At 43.5% G+C, this 19,792-nt stretch overlaps 1 protein-coding gene across 5 annotated transcripts; it reads right to left on the reverse strand.

Moving 5' to 3' along the window:
• Positions 1 to 366: 366 nt before the first annotated feature.
• On the reverse strand, positions 367 to 19,411 carry med25 (mediator complex subunit 25). Of its 5 annotated transcripts, none has more exons than XM_079366587.1 (20): positions 19,268 to 19,411; positions 17,596 to 17,745; positions 17,462 to 17,507; positions 17,228 to 17,352; positions 17,030 to 17,128; positions 16,591 to 16,711; positions 16,265 to 16,421; positions 14,590 to 14,708; positions 14,376 to 14,451; positions 13,883 to 14,148; positions 11,821 to 11,922; positions 9,132 to 9,214; positions 8,976 to 9,033; positions 8,791 to 8,898; positions 8,103 to 8,279; positions 3,454 to 3,567; positions 3,173 to 3,244; positions 2,488 to 2,658; positions 2,269 to 2,389; positions 367 to 942 (listed from the first exon to the last, which is right to left on the reverse strand). In XM_079366587.1, the coding sequence occupies exons 2-20, from the start codon at positions 17,718 to 17,720 to the stop codon at positions 839 to 841; spliced, it is 2,244 nt and encodes a 747-aa protein (XP_079222713.1). In that variant the 5' UTR covers positions 17,721 to 17,745; positions 19,268 to 19,411; the 3' UTR covers positions 367 to 838. The 5 variants fall into 5 exon arrangements, with proteins under 5 accessions (XP_079222713.1, XP_079222712.1, XP_079222711.1 ...); XM_079366586.1 differs by having other exon boundaries at positions 3,454 to 3,564; positions 9,132 to 9,217; positions 19,268 to 19,410; XM_079366585.1 differs by having other exon boundaries at positions 9,132 to 9,217; positions 19,268 to 19,410.
• Positions 19,412 to 19,792: the final 381 nt, after the last annotated feature.

A 19,792-nucleotide genomic window follows, 5' to 3' on the forward strand; every position in this document is an offset into this window, starting at 1 on the left:
ATTAAACTTGGTGCCTGCACGTTCAGAGAGCACACTGTGGGCATACATGTGCAGTGTGATCCATGTGCGCATGCGGTCAGCCTGATTGTACGTTATGCCAATGGAAGCATGGCCAACTGATGCCATCTGGTAGGACTACTTGGCACAAGACGGCTCTCTATGGTTCCACGACATATTGGAGTAGTTAAAATTAACACTGTGACACTATTTGGCAGAAAAAGACACTGAACTATCTATTACAGTGTCTATTTCAAGCGCTCTCTCACCTTACGGGTCCAATCTGCAGTCACACAGCGGGACGCAGGTCTGTGAAGACTTTGGCTGGCCATCACAAGCGCAAAAACCTCTTCACACAGAAAAAAAAAATCTATGCTCCTTCTTTTATTTTATCCAAATAAAACAACTTGACCATGATTTAAAAAACAGCAACAAATGAAACAGAACATGTAAAATCTTAATTAAAAAGGAAAAAAAAGCAGTATTTCATATGTCAATGATACAATGTATAGAAAAGTGGAGTTTGCACGAGGTTTTTCATAATTGTCTCTTTCCACTGGTTGGCTTCTTCAGAGTGGAGGATTAGCGTGCTGTCGGTTTGACCATTTACATGAAAAACTAATGCTCGCATTGTCTGCCCTTAATTAACTTCAGCTGCTCAGTCCCGTGAAAAGAGGATGATTTGTTCCTTAATTATGTTGAACATTTGTAGCAATAAAGCAACCGAGCGGATGCATGTGTCCAAACTGGCAAAAAAAAAAAAAAAAAAAGGCTGCCAAGATTCAACTAAAAAAAAAAATATATATAAAATAAAATCTATTCCAGAGTCCAGCACGCTCGCTCAGAGTAAGTCCATGAGGATTTCATCCTCCATGACACTGGAGACTTGGGGCATCCCAGGCTGGGGAACAGCACCTCTCTGACCTCCAGACATCAGGATCTGACCTGCACACAGGTTGGGGAGAGAGAGTAAGACATTTAGAAAAGGGGGGAATTGCACTGATGAAAAGTCCGACTTTAAATAAGGACCGGGAGAACAAATAAACAAGCACCGTCATTTTGCTCATTTGTGCACTTTTCTTTAGAAAGCTTCGAGCTCAGTTTAGAGTCTATTTACTGAAATTAAAGATTGAGTTAGTACAAAGAGATCTGGAGTTAAAATAACCATTTAACAGTCATTTTTTGCTTCTACAAATCTTATTTGGTTTCAAATGGATACAGAATATGAATCACTTTTCCCCCTCATACTCGCTTTCAAAATCACATCTTCTTTTTGCATTTCCCTCTTTTCTCCCCTGAAGCCATTTTCTTTCTGAGGTCAACAAGTAAATTGGAATTTGGGAGTAAAATCAACGTGCCCCAGTGGTTTGAAATGTTTAAGTTCTTGAATAAATGCCCTGCGGTGTGTTCAACCGTTCAACTGAACACATTCCTACATTAGTTTGTCAGAAATTCAAAGCTAGCCTTAAGATGATCTCAAACAGACAAGGACGGAGGATGTCGGTGGCCTGGTGGTGAACGGGTACGCCCCATGTACAGAGGCCATGGTCCTCGAGACGGGCAGCCTGGGTTTCCAATCCGACCTGTGGATCCTTCCCTGCATGTCATTCCTCCCTCCCTCTCTCTCTCTCTCTCTCTCATAAGCCATTAACCCAGGAGAAAAGCGATGTATCAGTTTGCTTCGAGGATGTGTGAAAAAGAAGACTTTAAGGTATTCAGTGTGAATCATGTGTCAAAACACGATCAGCAACCAGCAGGCCTTATAAAACCCACCTGCATTCAGAGTGAAAGTCATCAGTGCACTTTGATTTTTCTAATTGGAACTGCCTTTAAAAATTAATTATTCCCTCCCCCCCGAAGTGACGGAGTCCTTTCATTCTAGAGCTGTACATCAATATATTCATGCACCAAAAGTTCTCTTAACTTTTACAATCGAGTCTCTCAAAAAAAAAGCAGGAACACTCAGAAGGAATATTTCACACAAAAAAGAAAGTTTCTGCAACGTGATCTTTGTCAGATATAAAGGCAGCATGTGACCAAAAAACAACACTTACCAGAAGGAGAAATAACCAACATGTAGTGTGGTTAGTGACATTCTGACTTTACAGATGTGTGGAACGAAAAAGAACTCATCTTCTCGTACTTTTTTAGTTTTCAAACTTTTTCCACCATCACCGAGTATTTTTCGAGACCTATATTCTCAGGTGTCATGTCGCCTCTAATCACATGTTTTCTGAACTCCTCCACCTCAGTGGGGGGTTGCTTGCTGACCTGCCAATGGCTGCCTCCACTGGCCCTGCATTTGAGCCCCCCCTCCTGGTGCCTGATGGACCAACTGCTGCCCTAGTCCCTGGTGAGACATCATGCCGGGCATGTGAGACACCCCGCCCTGCTGCGGAGACACAGGGACAGAAGAGACATCAGGATTATCTTCAGAGGAAAAGGAGGAGAGGACCGTCACTTGTGGGACATGCTGCCGGACTCTCTTACTGGCTGCTGTTGGCTGAGGAGAAGGCTGCGGAGCTGCGGATTGGCTCCTGGATTTGAGAGGCGCAGAATGGGACCCTGGGGCTGGGCTTGTCCGCCTTGTGCGACCTGGTTGGGTGGAGCGCCGCCGACAGGCTGTTGCTGATTGGCTGGTCCGGCTGCTCTCATCGACATCTGAAAGAAAGTCAAAGATGTCTTACAAAGCTGTACAATTTTCAAACAGAAAAACTGCCTCCGAGTGTACAAGCGGTCAGAAGGATTCTAGTGGAGCTGCATATCAGGAGAGAAGCCCCTTACCTGGTGCAAACAGCCCCTCCTCAACAAAAATATCAAACAAACTTAAACATGCATGTTAATCATGAAACATATGCATCTCTGTTTTCAATGTGCATGCTGCATGTGACACAAACGCATGCTGGGAGGAAGTTCTCCATCCACCCGCAGTGAGCCGGGTGTGACACTCGGTCAGTGTTTATGTAGAATACATAATAAATACACAATAAAACAATCACTACAGAGTGGTTAAAAACGATGTTTCCAGAAAAATCGGAGGTGTCTGATATCGGACAAAGTCGACTTCATTCCATCCTGATTCATATTACTGATCAGGGACAGGTGAAGGAGATCCTGTTTGATTTCAGCGAGGTACCTGTGGACACCCTGATCACATGTTGCTTTGAGGTCTCACCATGTTGTTCTGCCTCTGCTGCTCCTCCATCATAGAGACCTGACTAACAGGAGGCATGCCCACCACCACAGACTGCACACAGGACAGATATGATAGAGGAAGGAGGAGGTAGAAGGGGGGGATTGGTGGAAGTGTGGAGGGGGGGGGGAAAAAGGAGGACAGTGGAGGAAAGGGTTAGCAGTCAGGCATGCAGAGATCAGCGGGGCAGTAAAAGTGTCAAACCCAGGCAGTGTGAGAGGGAAACACAGGCAGGCATGACAGCACAGAGTCCGATCAGTTACCTGCTGCTGGACGTTGCCATGGGAGACGGGGATGGGGCCAGCGGGCCTGTTGAGGAAGTTCTGGTTGGGGGCAACCTGACCGGGCTGCATGGGACCGCCACCTCCACCTAACTGCTGCAGAAGACATAAGCGTCACAAAACCTCTGCACTCCGCCAGTACAAACACTTTGACTTTTTGTTTCAGTCCTCATCTAACAGGTCGACACACAGGGGAGAACCATTTAAAAAGCAACGACCTTTCAAAGTTGAATTAAACAGAAGAGAAGTTTTTTTAAACACAGCAGATGGTTCCTTGTTTGTAAGTTTAACAGTACAGACACCAAATGTACGACCATGAAAACACGGCTGTCTGGGGTTATTTATTGGACATCTCACATGTCATGCATCACTTTCACTTTAAGATGCATCCTTTTTCTGAACTGTAAAAAAAACAAAAAAAAAAACAGCACAGCTGCTGTTTTCAAGACCAACATTTTGTCTGCAATCCAAATCTAAACCCTTCAGGATTCTTCAGTTTAACTTGCTGCAAAATGTCATGAAATATTCAAGTTTCCAGCAAGATTAAAAAAAAAAAAAAAAAAAAGACCTGCTTGGTGAGTTAAAGATCCCTTCAGACGCTCTTCAACAGGTCAGAGAGCCTGTGTTCAGTCTGTGAGGAACACTCAATAGTTTATATCGCGGGATGAATTAGTGAACAGTTGTGCTTAAAGTCCAGGTGAGCGCGTCAAAATGTAATTGGTTGCCGTTATTAGTTGTAATGGCCCCAAAGAAACACATCTTTGAGGGAAAGCATATTCAAAGTGAGCGATAAAGGACAAAATGATCAGCGCACAGTGTTCTCAGGATGAGCTGAAGCTTCGTTCACTTCATAACAAGCAATTACCTTCCTCAGATGAAGACTCACGGGATCCTCTTTCACTCTGTGTTTTGATTGGTTGGTCAGATAGTTTTGGAAACCCCCCCCCCTCCCGCCCCCCTCTCATTTAAAAGACCCAGAACCCTGTGCTCACTCTTCGCTCACACTCTGACGTTTGGCTATTTATTTATTTTTTTTGCACTGTTCAAATGAATCCATTATCTATATCTTCAGTCGACATATTCTCCCCGTGTAATGGATGTTTACTGTGTTAACAACCTTGAGAGCGTCGGGCTGAAAACCAAACACTCGCTTTCTTTGCTCGAGAGTCTGGTAACGAAAAGCAAAAAAAAAAAAAAACGGGGACACGATGACACTTGAAGCACCACCTGCTGCTGTGTTTGCTATTTTGGATTCCACGGTTTAAAACAAACTCAAGCTTGATGACTAAAGCCATTAGCAAAGTGGGGAGTAAAAAGAAGAAAGAAAGTCCCATACAGTATCTGATAGTACAAATTTCTGTGAATACGTTCAGTTTGGTTACATCTTGTAGAGATGACTTTGCTGTTAGCAGACCACGATTTATTCTGAGAAGATATGACTATATTTGAAGAGAAACACGTTATATGAGGTATCACAAAAGCATAATGTATGGCCTCGGTTGACAGTAGAATGATGAAGTGTTCCTCAAATAGAGGTTTGACATTTAAAGAGTAAAGGTAATGTGATTCTTCATACCATGTATAGAAATATCTAAAGTGGGAAGGAATTTGTGACATCTGTTGTGCTGTATATAATGGCTTCACACCGACCATTAAATTGTCTATCTTTCAGCCTGCACAGAGTCTCAGTGTTGTCTGTTAGATCAGAACCACGGCCGTGATATGCTGCGTTAATATTATCCAGTCTGTTGATAGATTCAGCTTTAGGGACATTTATATTATTCAACCCATCAGTATCCATCACGCTGTTTTTTTTTCTTCTTCCTTTTCTTTATTTAAATCAGAGTTAAAAGTTAACCGGGTGACATGTCCGACACACACCTGCTAGCTAGATTCTGATCATCCACATTTAGTGTACATCATATTCCCTCAAACTCTAATTTTTTTTATTCCTAAAGACAGCCCCTGACATGGGAGAAAAAAAATCCCAGTAAGAGACTGACAGCTCAGAAAGGGCAGATTTTGAAGCTGGCAGCAGTTAGCAGTCCTCTGCAGGTGCCGTGTTTCCACACGGAGGGAGAGACGAGGAGGAAACGAGGGTGTTCCGTCCCCTCCACTGAGCACAAATTATTAACTAGAGTGTGATGGAAAAACACCTTCACTTATCCATCCTGCTGAATCTGAGAAACACCGCAGGATTTGGCTAATGCAGGTTATGTTTTCTGACTGGCAGTAACAGAAAGAAAGACGCAGTTCGGCTCTTCTGAGGAAGCGTACAGAGCATCTTCTTTTCTCTCTCTCTCTCTCTCTCTCTTTTGTCCCATCTATGATTTAGTTCCAGTCTTTAACCCTGTGTCTTGTAAAATCCCAGATCAAGATTTAGAGCTCTTTTTCTAGGAAAAACTTTTTTTGTTTTTTTTGACTTGCTGAACAGAACAAACAAAAGCCACTCAACGGATTTGCACAGAGAAATCTGAACTTCTGGTCCGAATTGAAATTTTAATTACATTAAGATTTGCTGTTGTGCTTCTCTATAAGCAACGCAGCATGGGATGATAAAAAAAATAAAAATAAAATCTTCATTACAATTTCATGATGTCTGCTTTCTCTAAATGCCCTGATGCTCATAAACACGGCGCTCGGGAGTCGCATATAGCGCCGTCGCTCTTCCGAGAGGACATGGAGTTAGCTGGGTGAGCAAACAAGCGCTATCACAACCGATGAGTGCCGAATGCGAGGAGCAGTAGTGATCCAAGTCATGTAAGGCTGACAGCAGGCTTGAATTTTAAATGGAGACATAGTGCTTTCTCTACAATTGGATGCAGCATTGTTTCCTCCTTTGCAGGCTGCACAAGCTGAAGCCGAGCCCTGCGATGGAAAAGACGGCTAATCCAGAGGACACATTTTAAATCAGGCGGTCTCCAGGGAAGACGACGAGGCAAGAGAACGCGCGCGGGGGCAGTGAAATTTTCATGACATGTGAGCAGAGGAAGTTGTTTGTAACCCACAATGAACTCGGCGGCGACAACCGGTCCAGCTTCACCACCGAGGCGGGGAAGTCTTTGGGACTTCTTCACCCTGTCCCTGAAGGTTGTCCCCGCTCCTACAGCATGTCATCTAATGTTAACGACGGCGCAGATCGCGCTGAAAAATTCAACAGCGCACAACTCTTCACGTTCAGGAACGAGAGCAAACATGACAGAAGTGTGTGAAGACTTAATACTTTGAATGATGTTCTTCCAGCCTGACGAGAACTGTGAAGACGACATTTACACTGTACACCAAGAAGGCTGGAATAGAGCTGGTGACATCCGCAGTTGTGTAACTGGATAGATTGATGTTTTTTCTTTTTTCTTCTTTTTCTTTGTAAAAATCACCCACAGTCTGTTGAACTCTGAAATTGCTTGTTTTTTCTCTTGTCAAAGATTTAAAAAAGAAATTCTATCCACTCCACAAGATTCCACTCTGGTCTTTGATCTTCACTCTGTGGCTGCTTTAATTTACCGCTACGTTTTCTCCATAGACAGCAAATGTGACATCAGCCATCTGTTACTGCGCGCTTATCGGCAGAAGCCGCCGTGCTGGACTTCCTGTCTCGGCCTAACTTTCAGTCAACCTAGCGTCAGGCTGCGAGTAGGAGCAGCTAGGCGCATGACTATGGAAAACACGTACCGTTTTGGAAATCACAACAGAAAAAAAAAATTGGCCTCATTTTGCCGCTTGTTTTCGCTGTGTTACACAACTTTACCTCCTGTACTTTTTATTATTCTTTTAAAACAACAGTAATATATAAACAAAGTTCTCCAGTGTCGTGTTTCCAAATTCAACACAACAAGCTCAGCCACAACTTCCACCTTCTAGACGTTTCTAATGTTGGTGCTTTAGCGACGCTGTCGAAAAAAAACCCCAAAACGGACAAATCCCTCGACATCTTTGTTCATGAGGAAAGTTGTTAGCGTTCTTACCGTCACGTGTTTTGTTCCACGCATGAGAGGAACACAGAACGCAGTCCAGTGATAACAGCGTGACAAGGTGTGACGTTAGTGCAAACACATCATTTCATTAACACCTCCTGACAGCGTTAGAAGAGACAATGACGGGCGTCACAGAACAGACTTTATGGCACAACGTTGTTTCAGACTGCATTAGATTGTTCATATGGTGCAACTCATAAAGTGGACACACTGGATGTATAACGACAAGCTTTAAAGCTGTCAAACTGAAAGAGCATGCTAACGCAGGGTATTAATGCAACCTAATAAAAGGACGTTATGTACACAGTTTGGAGGACGCAGTGATTTCACAGAAAGAGTACGCGTGTCCTGCACCAATCACTCCCCTCCCTTAACCACAGATAATGAGTGTTAATGTTGCAGTGAGAATATAGCTAATGCTAGCTCCATTAGCCTCAACTAGAGCGAGAGCCGTTAGTGGCTGCTGTGAAGATACTCGGCTCGCTAAATGAAATGTCAATAGCAATGCACCTTAATGCTGTAAACAATACACCTCAATTCCCGGGTGCTCCTTGATAATGCCTCCTCATTATCACCTCCCCCCCCGCCATCTACTCTGAAGCCTTCCTCTCTTCCCCACCACCTCCTCCACCTCCTTCTCCCTCCTTCACCACTCACCGCTCTGTGCTGCTGGACCTGCTTGTGGTTGGTGATGACCTGCCGGATGCCGTTGACGAAGCCGCTCTGGTCGTTGGGGATGAGGCCCATGAAAATTCGCTTCTTGGAGGAGTAGAGCAGCATCAGCACCCGCACTTCACAGGGCGACGTGGTGTGCGGGAAGTGGACGCAGCCGGCCTGCGGGGAGGGTCACAGGGGTCGGATTAGGACCTTGACTGGACTTGACACGGGCTTGGGGAAATGACCTTCTCCCGAGGTCATTTTAGCCATCAAGAATATGTACGTTTTATAAATAGAATGAAAACGGTATTTAAAAAAAAAAAAAAAAAAACCTGCTGTAAATCTATGGAAGGCAAAAAGTGCCTCCGATTTTTCTCAATGGCATTAACTCATCAAACCCTGTGTCATTTTACTAAACTTGTTTGTGTCTGGACTGGTAAAGCATGTTTCCAATAAAAAGACCTGACATGTGATCGGCTGCATATTTCTGAAAGGTACGGCCTGGAACCCCCTCTAGAGTCCATACCACCACACTGCAACAAAACATTTCACTTTCAATCAAACTACCGGAACCTGAACTCTGATGCCACTCGAGCTGCACTAAATGATGGATACGTTCGGAGGCATGGAGGGAATAAACACTTAAAAAGGCACGGGGAAGTAGAAAGTGCTCCGAAAAAACACTCACAAAACCATTGGCCATAATGCGGTACAGGCCTTTCAGCGACTCCATGTCTTTGTGGGTGAAGAGAAACTGAACCATTCGGGAATTTCTGAAGAGGTGACCTAAGGTGGCCTGCGGAAAGAGAAGGGGCACTTTAGTGCTGCGTCATTCAAACATAAGTCAGCACAACACTTTGACACAAGTCTCACCAGGAGCTGCTGTGGAATCAGCTGCATGATGAGCTTCTGCGGCCACTGGTCTGTGTTTCTGTTCGGGAGACACATCGACGGCATGAAATGAGAGAAACACACACACTACGAAGTGGAAAGTCTTCAACCGTGGTGTGTGTGTGTGCGGCTACTCACAGATTTTCTCCTTGGTTGACGTGCACTTGACATGGCAGGGAGCGCGTCAGTTTGGTGGTTGAATCCATGGAAGAGGCTTTCGGCTTCTGGACGGGTGATATAGAGAGAAAAGGGAGGTCGCACAACAAAAAAGACAGATGTTAAAAGAGGAGTTTTAAAAACACCCCGAGGAGACCCAGAGGAGATGAAAGATGTCTTACTGTGAATGAGGACACCGGCAGACACTTTGAGCAAACATAGTGCGCCAAACACCTTCAGCGGGTGTCCGTTATACAGGGGAATTTGCCACAAATGTTTACCCGCTATAGCCATCACAGCCTGTCTTATGGGTGCTGACCTTTAAGGGCGCCATCACACTTGGTCCCACACTGTGCTGAAGCATGATCCCATGATCTCCCCCTCATTCCTCCACTGGCCTACACTCCCACTGCTCCAGGACTAATCACTTACTGTATAACGTTGTGATGAAGTGTGATCAGTTAACGAGACAGGCTGATTTCAAATCAAAATAAAAAAAAGAGGACGTGCAGAATCGAATCAACATATCAGAGAACACAAATAACAAAACGACAACTTCACGGATTATCGAATAAAACCACTACACTCTAAGATTTGGGGATAATGGAAGGCTGTCCATGTTCTGTGCCCGTGCTCGTACTACACTGGCTACACTGTGTTGGGCTGCTATGGTGTCGAACTGTTTCATATCTGACGCAGCTATCTCCACCTGGCTTTAACTCAGCTCAGCAAATAAAGGTACGGTTGGTAGTTGAAACGCAAGCAAGTTGAGGATTTACAGAATCGAACTGGACCAAACCGGACTATTTGGTGGAAATGCGGCTTAAGTCACTGAGATATCAAAATATGTAAAAACAGGGCTCAGGTTTCAAACGATTGGAATTCCTCTTGAAATAAAGCTGACTTGGTTCATGTAGGGATGCCCCCCCCCCTCCGAATCTCTCTCAATGTGATCTGGGTATTAAACAGCTGGAGACACCAGGGAAGACCCACGACATGCTGAGGGGTTAAACCTTCCATCTGTCCTTGAGCAGTCGGAGCATATTGCTGAGGAGAAACTCATGGCAGGGTGCCCTGCTCAACCTTTCTCTCAACTCTGACCCCAATCAGAACAAGCAATTAAAACAAGATGAATAGATGGACTTTTAAAGACCTACAGAAAACCTCCTCACCAGCCAAACGTCAGGAAAGAGAGGGGGGAAAAAAGAACGACTTTCTAAGCACATCGATATAGCAATCCCACTCCGGGGGGGAGGGGGGGGCGTCAATACAGGATCAATGACCAATCAATCACATATTAGTAAGGACGACTGTCGTCCCTGTGCTGTCCATTACGAATGTATTGTACTTGACCCTCAAAGACAAATGGGCTGTTTGTTTCCTGGGCTTGTTACTGCAGGGAATCAAAAGGATGAGGTGTAGACAAACAAAACAATCCAATATATAGACCTTAGGCGTGGATCTGGAAATAAAATTAAATAAAAATGATCAGCAACCTTTCTCCAAAGTAACCCCAGAGTTGAAAGGCTAATGAGTGCAGTGAAGGAGGAAACGGTAGATTAAGAGCAATCTTTCATGCTCCTCATCTCAGAGACAAGATTTAGAGCCTCCCACACGTTTCCCCGTCAATTTAACCGACTCTGATCATTCTGACAAACGGGGGGGGGACTGTAGTCGATGGAGGCCATCGACCCAAGTCTGTCCAACAAACACAAACACTTGAGGGCCTTGTGAGTGTCGCATTTAAGCCATTAGCCGTGTGTTTTCCTGACTAAGCAATGAAACTGTACACTCCATGATTTGACCTTGAGAGAAGCCAATAGCCGTATGACACTTAACCGATGTGCTATTAATTCTACTGTGCAATAATCAATGACAGGAAGTTATTAAGACTCACAAATATGATGATCACCATTCTAGTTCTTGAAGGTTCTGATTGGACTTCAGCTTTCTGACATGAGACTGTTATGAGCTGAGCAATCAGCTTGACTTTTTTTTTTATCAGTTTGACTTTTGGAAATACATTTATATCTTTTTTGTTTAAAGTTTGAAAGTTTGAAAATATGTCAAATAGAACTGACTACTTTAAACTGATTACCCTTAAAATGTCTGGATCACTACAGAGAGCTGGGTTAGAGTCTCCAACAGCTTTAAAGTCGAAGCTAAGACAGGAAGACATTAGAACAGCTAGCATGGTCCTGCTAAAGGTAACAAAATCCACAGACCGGACCCCTAATGCTAACCAATTACATTTTACATCTTGTTTCTAAATTTATAGTGAGGAAAGTGAGGTATTGTGGGAAGTTGAGTCCATATGCAGATTTTCTCTCCGTTGTGAAAAGGCTAAGTATTTCTTTTTTTTTTCTTTCCCCATTTGTTATGCTAAGCTAAGCTAATTAGCTGCTAGCTGTAGTCTTTTTCTCCTCTCACTCCTGTTAGGATAGCTACAAAGTAAATGTCCCTTAGTGGTAAACTTCTGGCCCTCACTGAACTTAGACAGCTTCAAGCTCAGCCACAATGCAGACATTTGACTTCTAACTGGTTGAGACATTATGGGGTTTAAACACTAACCACTAAAAAGCTTTATGTCTACGACAGCGTTTTATAACCTTGCTTTACACCACCTGCCACTCTGCATTCATTCAAACTCGGTCTTTATTGTGAATGTTACCTCTTGCCACTCCAGAACGCCGGTCCAAGCCACAATCTTATTGGCCACACTTTGCGGCTGTCCAATGGGATTCGCATTGCCTGGAGCTCCAGACACAACAGCCTGTCAAGGAAATAAAAGCAGTGAGGATGTTACATGGAAAGATTTAAGAGCAGAACAGAACCTTGACCAGTTTGGAAAAAAGATGTATAAGGAAAAAAACACAAAGTAACAAATGACTTAAAACACTCAAGTTTACACCTTTACATTAGGATGTTGTGCTGCTGAAGAAAGTAGTGAATGAATGACATGTACAAATGAAGCCAACATGGACTGCCACCACAGTGACTTTCTAGGGAAAGGGAACGTGGTCCTGTTTTGATGTGACAGTAAGCGCAGACATATAAAATTCGTTTTGATATGAGACTTCAGACACTGTGTTAGACTGCAAACTGAGCTGTGAGGCTGCTGGTGTTACGCAGTGCCGATTAAAGCCGGGCTCTTCTGCTTCCTCACACAAGCAGGGACACTTACATGAGAAAAGATCGACCTGATTCAAACCCTGATAGTGTTTACAACCTGATAGGAATAACAAATCCCGACCTCAGCTGAGTGCTTTTTCCGCTTTTTTTTTTTTTCCTCTTCGTAACATCATAATGTTGGTCTGTGTCCAATGGCCATTATGCAAAACATAACTTAAATTGTTTAAACATCAAAACCCTGTTGACCAACCAGAGGCTGTCATTGGTCGGTAACAATCAAATACCTTCTTTGACCGTCTTTAGCAGTTCTGTTCTCACTGAATCAATCTAAATATCTGTTTTAGTCTGTTGGATTCAGTCGTAAGTGCTACTATTAGTTCACATTTAGATGTCTGTATCTCTCTGTATGTGGGAGTCAGTCAGTCATCCACAGTTTGCCTGCAGCGAGTGAAGATCAAAACACGAGCAGTGAGAAGATGCGGCTCTGCAGTACTGGCCTCCTTTCACTGGCTGCCAGTGAAACAAAGAGTCAAACTCTTGTCAAACTCTTTGTTTCTCTGAGGTCTACGTGGATTGGCAGCAGATTACAGCTTGTTTCTTCAAATGTAAAGTCAGTATCCCAAAACTCCTGATGTTAGTCATCATGGCACAATGTTTCCAGTCCAGATCTCGAAGTTCATTTTCAAAGACGGACAAAACTGGTTTAAGTTAAAAAATGTTAGATTGTATTTAAACTTTATCCAAACTGGTTTATGTTAAACACATATTGACAGCCTCCTTTGGCCTTTTATGTGAAAGTATCATGAATCCATTTTTAACACAAAACAAGATGAAGTTATTTTTCTAACATGACGTATAATGCGTTAAACAGAGCTGGTAAGAACTTTGAAATGAGCTCGTCAGCGAGCTTGTCCGGGAAGAGGCGTGTCTGTTCCTTAGATAACGACGCTCCCTGCATCGTCTGCAGCTTCCTTCGGGATACGTGCATTCTGTTTTTCGAGAGGACTCGATGGTCACTCAGCCTGCACACTTTCAAACTCTATTCTGTCACTAGTGATGTAGAAATAATGATGATGAGGTTATGGTACAAAGCGACGGCCCTGGAGGTTCATTCGCAACAACAATAAACAATATGTGCAAAAATCTGAAAACAGAGACGCACAAGAAAAACATGATGGGAATACTGGTAACAAAAAACCAGTGAGTGAAATCAACATTTGTGGTCTTTGGTAACGTAAAGCAACATGGACTCCCTGCGAAAGAATCACAACTTTTTGACTGTATATTTAATTGTTTCTAAGTTAGTGATCCTTTGAGTAGTGAGTCAAGGGTTTGTGTTCACTTTGAGAGGGAACATCTTCCTTCCTCTTACTCCAAGCTGACTTTATTTTAACAGATGTGAGATTTGAGCTGATGTTTCCTTGAAGTTTCTGAAGAAAGCTACAGTTACCTAAACGTGCTTTAACACCTCCTCCACAGTTTTCACATATATATCACCAAAGCAGTGGGAAAGAAGGTTGTTTTTTTTTATCAATGTGATGAAATAAGATGTTTGTTTTTTTTTGACTGATTCTTTTTTTAAGATGAAATATGAAGTTTACCATGTTGGGCTGGGCTGAAGGCACTGTGGGCTGATTCGCTAGGGGCTGCTGCTGAGGTGGCATCTGCTGCTGCTGTTGATTGGGCACGGGCTGCCCTGGGGGCGGGACTGGTTGCTGCTGATTGGGAGGAACTTGTTGCTGTGGCATCAGGGGCTGTGTCCCCGTGGTGACTGTCGATATGCTGAGCTGATTGAGCTTCACCCCGGGGACCGATGGGATGCTCGGCTGACCTGTGAACGGAGGACCTTGACTGACCATTCCTGGGACTGGAAGAGGGACAGGAACACGTCCGGAGATTCAAAAAAAAAAAAAAGAATACAGGAAAAAAACAACCATGAGGTCTTGAGATAATGAAAAGCCATTCTGAAGATTATTTTTCGACAAACAAAAGAGCATTAAGCCTCACTGTAAGACGCTCAGATCGTCTCACACAGAGAAAACAGTCACGTAGACACAACAGCTAAAAGCCTCGCTAACAGAAACAGTGACTTACAGCGACTCTTCTGGTTGTTCGCTGCCTCCACGGCCATCTGTGCAGCCACCTGAGCAGCACTCATGGCGGCCGGATTCTGTCAGCAAGCAGATTAAAAAGAAAAGGCGACGCTTAGAAAACAAGTCAGGGAGCAAACAGAAACACGAGTGTCTGAAACTGAGCCAAAAGCAGGCGACAGGAACAGGAAGCCTTACAGCCCTGTGTGGCTGGTTACCTGGTAAGGGTGGTTTGCATTGATGGGTGGAGGGGGCTGCGACGCTCCACCAAGAGGCTGACTGTTAGGCTGAGGGGGGAGGACAGGTTTGAGCGGCCCAGGACCTACACCTGAGGAAACTGGAGACAGACAGTGTTGAGATGTGAATTGAAGAGTGCTCTGTAAGTAATGCAGGAGCTAGATAGTTCTCCTCTAAAAGTCGAGGATTAGAAACATTTACCAGGAATTCCCTCCTACTCGCAAAAAAAAAATAAAGTGTAGGAGGAACCATTAGGAGCAGCTCAAATGGTCTTTATTTAATCCACCGCCAACTCAGGAGGAACCTGGGTTCATAATCTTCTTAGAGTACAATTGTGTGATTTTTTTTATATCTCCAGCAGCATTGAACACGTGAGACTGGCAACGAGCGTCTTCAAAGTACATCGGAAGGGATGTAATTACAGAGAGCTGCACAAACTGATATGAGAAATAAATCTGACAGAAGAAAAAATAGACAGAACCGTCGACGGTGGAGGAAGAACCCGAGCGCTAACATAATGATGAAAAAGGTAATTTGCGCGTCAGGATAAAAGCACAGACACAAAAGATGCAGACACAGGTAATAACATTCATGCCAGCTTTACTCGTGTTCATTTGAGCCCGAAAACTAATTCACACAAAAAGTGGTGTCACATCCGACCAACAGTGTGTCTGGAGACTTATCAGGAGGAACTACACTACACTTCCCTGCATTGTTCCACATACAACACATTACTTATTATAAATAATGCCACAGTCTGCGAGAATAAAAACAACTCCTGTGTCCTTTCTCTCTCGTGTAATTACGTCTCAATGGATTTATGAGGCATTTTCCAAAATAAAAGCTTTTATGTGCACTCACTGCTGCGGCTCGCTGACTCGGCAGTTCTCACGATATCAGATTCTTTTTACTTTGACACAATTCCAGAAAAATAAATAAATAAAATCTATATGATATTGATGCCTTCTTCAATACTGCAGCAACACAAACGCACCAAATATTGTGTCAATTCCCTCTTTTGGCTGCAGCAAACCTTTTGTTAAAATTATGACAACACAGGGCTGCTGGTATTTCCCCAAGTTCCCAGCTTTGGTTTAATAAAGTGTATCTATTTATCTATCTGTCCTAGTGGTTAGTGCGCACGCGCTCCATGTAAGAAGGCTGTACTGTACCAAGCAGGTGGCACGGGTTCAAATCCAACCGGTGGTTCCTTTTCCCGCATGACATTCCCCACTCTCTCCCTCTTCCTGATTTTTAACTCTATCCACCATTCAATCTCTACCACTAAGGCAAAAACAGCCCACAATGAATCTTTAAAAAAATCAATTTACAGTTTAATATATATGATTAAAAATCGGAATGTTTGAAAGCTTTGGTACTTTTTGATAAAACGGATGCATAAAAGATCAGAGATTGTTCCGGTTTGAAACACTGAGAATTCATGATCAGTAGTATTAAAAAAGGGGACAACGTAAAGACACCGTTTAAAAAGAAGTGCTGAAAAAAGAAACATATCACATGAATAATAAATATAGATTAGTTAAAAAGTACAACACACAGTTTCATGTTTCGTCTAAGGAAAGTTTAAAGATGTGGACAGACTGTCGGAGCACAGCAGCGCCCACACCGACGAGGTGTTACATCGTGCGTTCTCACCAGGAAGCGAGATGCCTCTGACCAGCACCATGTGGAAGGGGTCCTGGCTGTAGTCTGGATGGGGTTCAACAGCACCTCCCACTGGAGACGCCCGTTCAAACAAAGACCTCAGAGCAGGCAGTTTGCGTGGAGCTACCACAGAGAAATTAATTCCTCTCTAAAAATAACGGAGACAAAAAAAAAAAAAAAAAAAAAAGGAGGTGAGAACATGTTGTGCCTTTTAATGAAATCAAATGAGACAAATGACAGAAAAATACCCAATCCATAAAATATGTCAAACTTCTTGTTGTTGCTGTTAAGCACAAAGAGTGGTGATGAGAACTCACGTCTCTGATGATTTTCACCAGGTTGTCTGCGGTGCAGCCCGTGTAGCTGACGCTCTCCACAGCGGGCAGCAGGTAAGGAGGAGAGTTACACAGCAGCACACACACCTTGTGCGTCTGACCTCTGGCAAGGAAGGAAGGAAGGAAGGAAGGAAGGAAGGCAGAAAGCAAAAATAGTAAAACGTGGTCCTATGCACATTCAATGTCGACATCCTCCTTTTATGTTCTTTACCTTCGGCTGACGTCGAACACTGAGGAAACATTTTGCAAGGTCAGCACTTTATCAAGGATAAACAATGGCAACAACCTTGTAAGTTAAAAATGGTTGTGTTGCTCTTATTGTCTAATTAATGATCACCATCACCGATGATGTTCTTCTAGTATGAAACAGGCTGGGAGTTATATATGTCTAAAGTCGTGTGAAACGTGAAGACTTCCTCACATTTGCTCCCTCATCTTCTTGAAGTCGTCAAAGAGCTGCAGGGCCACAGAGAGTCCCTCGGCGATTAGACTACAGCTCTCCGCTCCTCCTCCCATGAACCTGAGAGGGACAACAGAGCGGGTGGTTTCACATCTCAGACCTCACCCTGTGTGCTTCCCCCCCCCCGTTAGAAGAAAAAACGTTGCGGCGATCTCTCACTGGATGCTGTCGATCCATGACACAAACTCGAAGGCGGAGCTTGTCGGCGCGTGACACTGGACGTACGACTCGGGAGCACAATCCACTGTGTTGAAGACCACGAGACCGTACTGTGTCCCTCCATACTAGAAGGACAAAGAAACACATTCACCGTCATCAGTGCTTACAAATGCGTTTTCAACATTATGAGACCAACTGAAAAAGAATCAGTGAAAAGGAGAGGGAAACACTCACATCTCCACCAAAGTCTGTTTCTGCTGGAGGCCCTCCGTTGAAATATCTACGATAGACAAAACAGCGGAATTTAGACGCAATAGCATAAACACCAAAAGCTCCAACACGAACAGGGAGCGACTCTGTTCTCTTACTCAATCGCTGGAAGGATGTAATTTTTTCTTAGAGACTCAAAGTAGGGTCCAAGATTTGCCGTCCCTTCGATGACGAACACCACATCAGCCACCTGGTTGTTTCCGGGCTTAGAGGAGGGCTCCATGAGCGATGAACCTGCCACCACCAGTCTGACCAAGAAGAGGACAGATTTAACTCCTTATGCACTACCTTGTGGTTCAGCAACAACATATGAACACTGGGGCGTGGGACATTCCCCTTTAATAATTTCTTGTGTCCAGGACATAATACGGATGAAGTGTTTGGAGAGGGAGCGGAGGTCATGACAGCAAGAGAGGCGGGCCCCTCTTTTTTTACATGCTGTTTGGTGAAGAAGAAGAGAAGACAGAGAGGTGCTGATGGTTGTTTTTTTTGTTGTTGTAGTTTTTTTTTTTAGACTTGCATTAGACGACAGCACATTTGAAATAGCGAAATAATTAAACTCAAAGGAATGAATAGCCTTTCTTTATTGCAAAATAATCCACCACAGGCCTTTCCCTCTAGAGGATTAACAGCCTGATACGAGGACCTGGATCGTTCTCAAACATCAGCCCGAAACACCAGTGCACAGTAACATAAGATGGGACTACTTTAAGAAGCTATCAAGTTACCAAATACCCGATATTACTGATTGCATGGGGGGAAATCTGCAACTACTAGGGATGTAAAGATTAATCGTGAGGCAGTTAAAAATCGATTCAAAGGTGTCAAGGTTCGAATCGGTTCTCTGAGAAATGAATGGCAGTAGTATGGTGAAGCGTCGGCAGCTGTAGAGCAGAGGAGGTTGGTGGTATATAAGCAGGTGTTATCACGGCAGTGGAAGCATTTTTGTTTCCCCAAGACAAAAAAGGAAAGGAAAAAAAAATCTGTGAGCAAATATTACAACACGACAGGGAAGTACACAAACAGCACAAGCAACATGATGCAGCGTTTAATCGACAGCATATTTGAGAATCTCCGATCACCTCCAGATTCTCTCCAATTAAAATCATATATCATATGTCAACTCAGTATCGTGAATCGTATTGTGAGTTAAGTAAATCGTTACATCCCCAGCAACTAAAATATAAGTATCATTCTCTTTGACACCCAGCAATGTTTTTATCATAAGTTTGATACAACATAAGTTCAATATCGGATGTCGAAGCAGGAGCATGATGAGACCTTGAAGTCATTTATAACAATATATTACAAAGAGTGCATTCAAAGGACCCTGGATTGTTTGTAAAATGAATAACAGATGGTGTGTTGGTCACTTTTCTTCAGTTGTTTTCATCCAGAAAGAAACACCAGTAATAGCCGAGGACTCAAATGAAGTCGACTAGTATCTTACTTGAACAAAAGAGAAAGAAATAATAATGTTAGTACCTCAAGATACTGTTTCCTGTGGCTAACCCGGCTAGAAATCAACCTGACCAATAAATTAAGAATAGTAATTGTTTATTTCAGTGTCGCGGATTGTCCAGGGATCATGGAAGGGAAACCAAACACTGCCTTCCCGGTCAAAATAAGTCAACTTCACATGGTTATCGTTTCAATTATTCAGTGTTAGCTAGCGACAAAGCTAAACGTCAGTGAACGAAAGAGCTAAAACAGTGGGGGAAAGGCTTAACTGAGCAGCAGCCATCAAGCTTTTAAGGGATGTGGACTGACCTGGTGGGATAAAGGCGCCGGTCGAATCTTTAGATGACTTTAACACAGTTATAACATCAAAATGCCCGATTTAGCAGCGCATGTTAAAGCACTGGTGGGTTTATCATTTGTTGTATTTATGACGGAAGTGACGTTTAGACACGCCCACGACACGTGACGTAAGCGCAATCTTCTTCGGCTTTTCCGCTTGTGCTGTGTCCGCGGTGGTGCTGCTGCCTCCAGCGGTTCAAAATCATGAATAGAGCTTGTTGTATTTTCCACCATAGACGGCCTAAACTAAGTGGATTTAAAAAAAAAAAAAAAAAAAAAAGATATTAGACGTTAGAAGTTTTCTGTGAGTGTGTGTGCAAGACAAAACCCTCTTGTCTCAGTAAATAAGTGTATCTTGCAACATCACCAAAAGGGGTTTATACTTTACTCTCAAAGAGCATGATGCAGATTTGTGGCGCATAAAAAACAAACGCTGCTCCATGTTGTGCACATGTTCTATAATCTATACATCTGCTGTCTAAGGTTAATTTGGGA

The sequence above is a fragment of the Symphodus melops genome, assembly GCF_947650265.1.
Source record: "Symphodus melops genome assembly, chromosome: 17".
NCBI lineage: Eukaryota > Metazoa > Chordata > Actinopteri > Labriformes > Labridae > Symphodus > Symphodus melops.

Bases quoted from the DNA above. Each gene is read 5' to 3' on its own strand.
- med25 (XM_079366585.1), bottom strand. From the start codon at position 17,720: ATGGAGCCCTCCTCTAAGCCCGGAAACAACCAGGTGGCTGATGTGGTG. The intron at 16,712-17,029 runs GTGAGGAAGTCT...CTTCCTTGCCAG, and splicing joins AAGAAGATGAGGGAGCAAAT to AGGTCAGACGCACAAGGTGT. The intron at 14,149-14,375 runs GTAAGTCACTGT...TCCCTCTTCCAG, and splicing joins GAACAACCAGAAGAGTCGCT to TCCCAGGAATGGTCAGTCAA.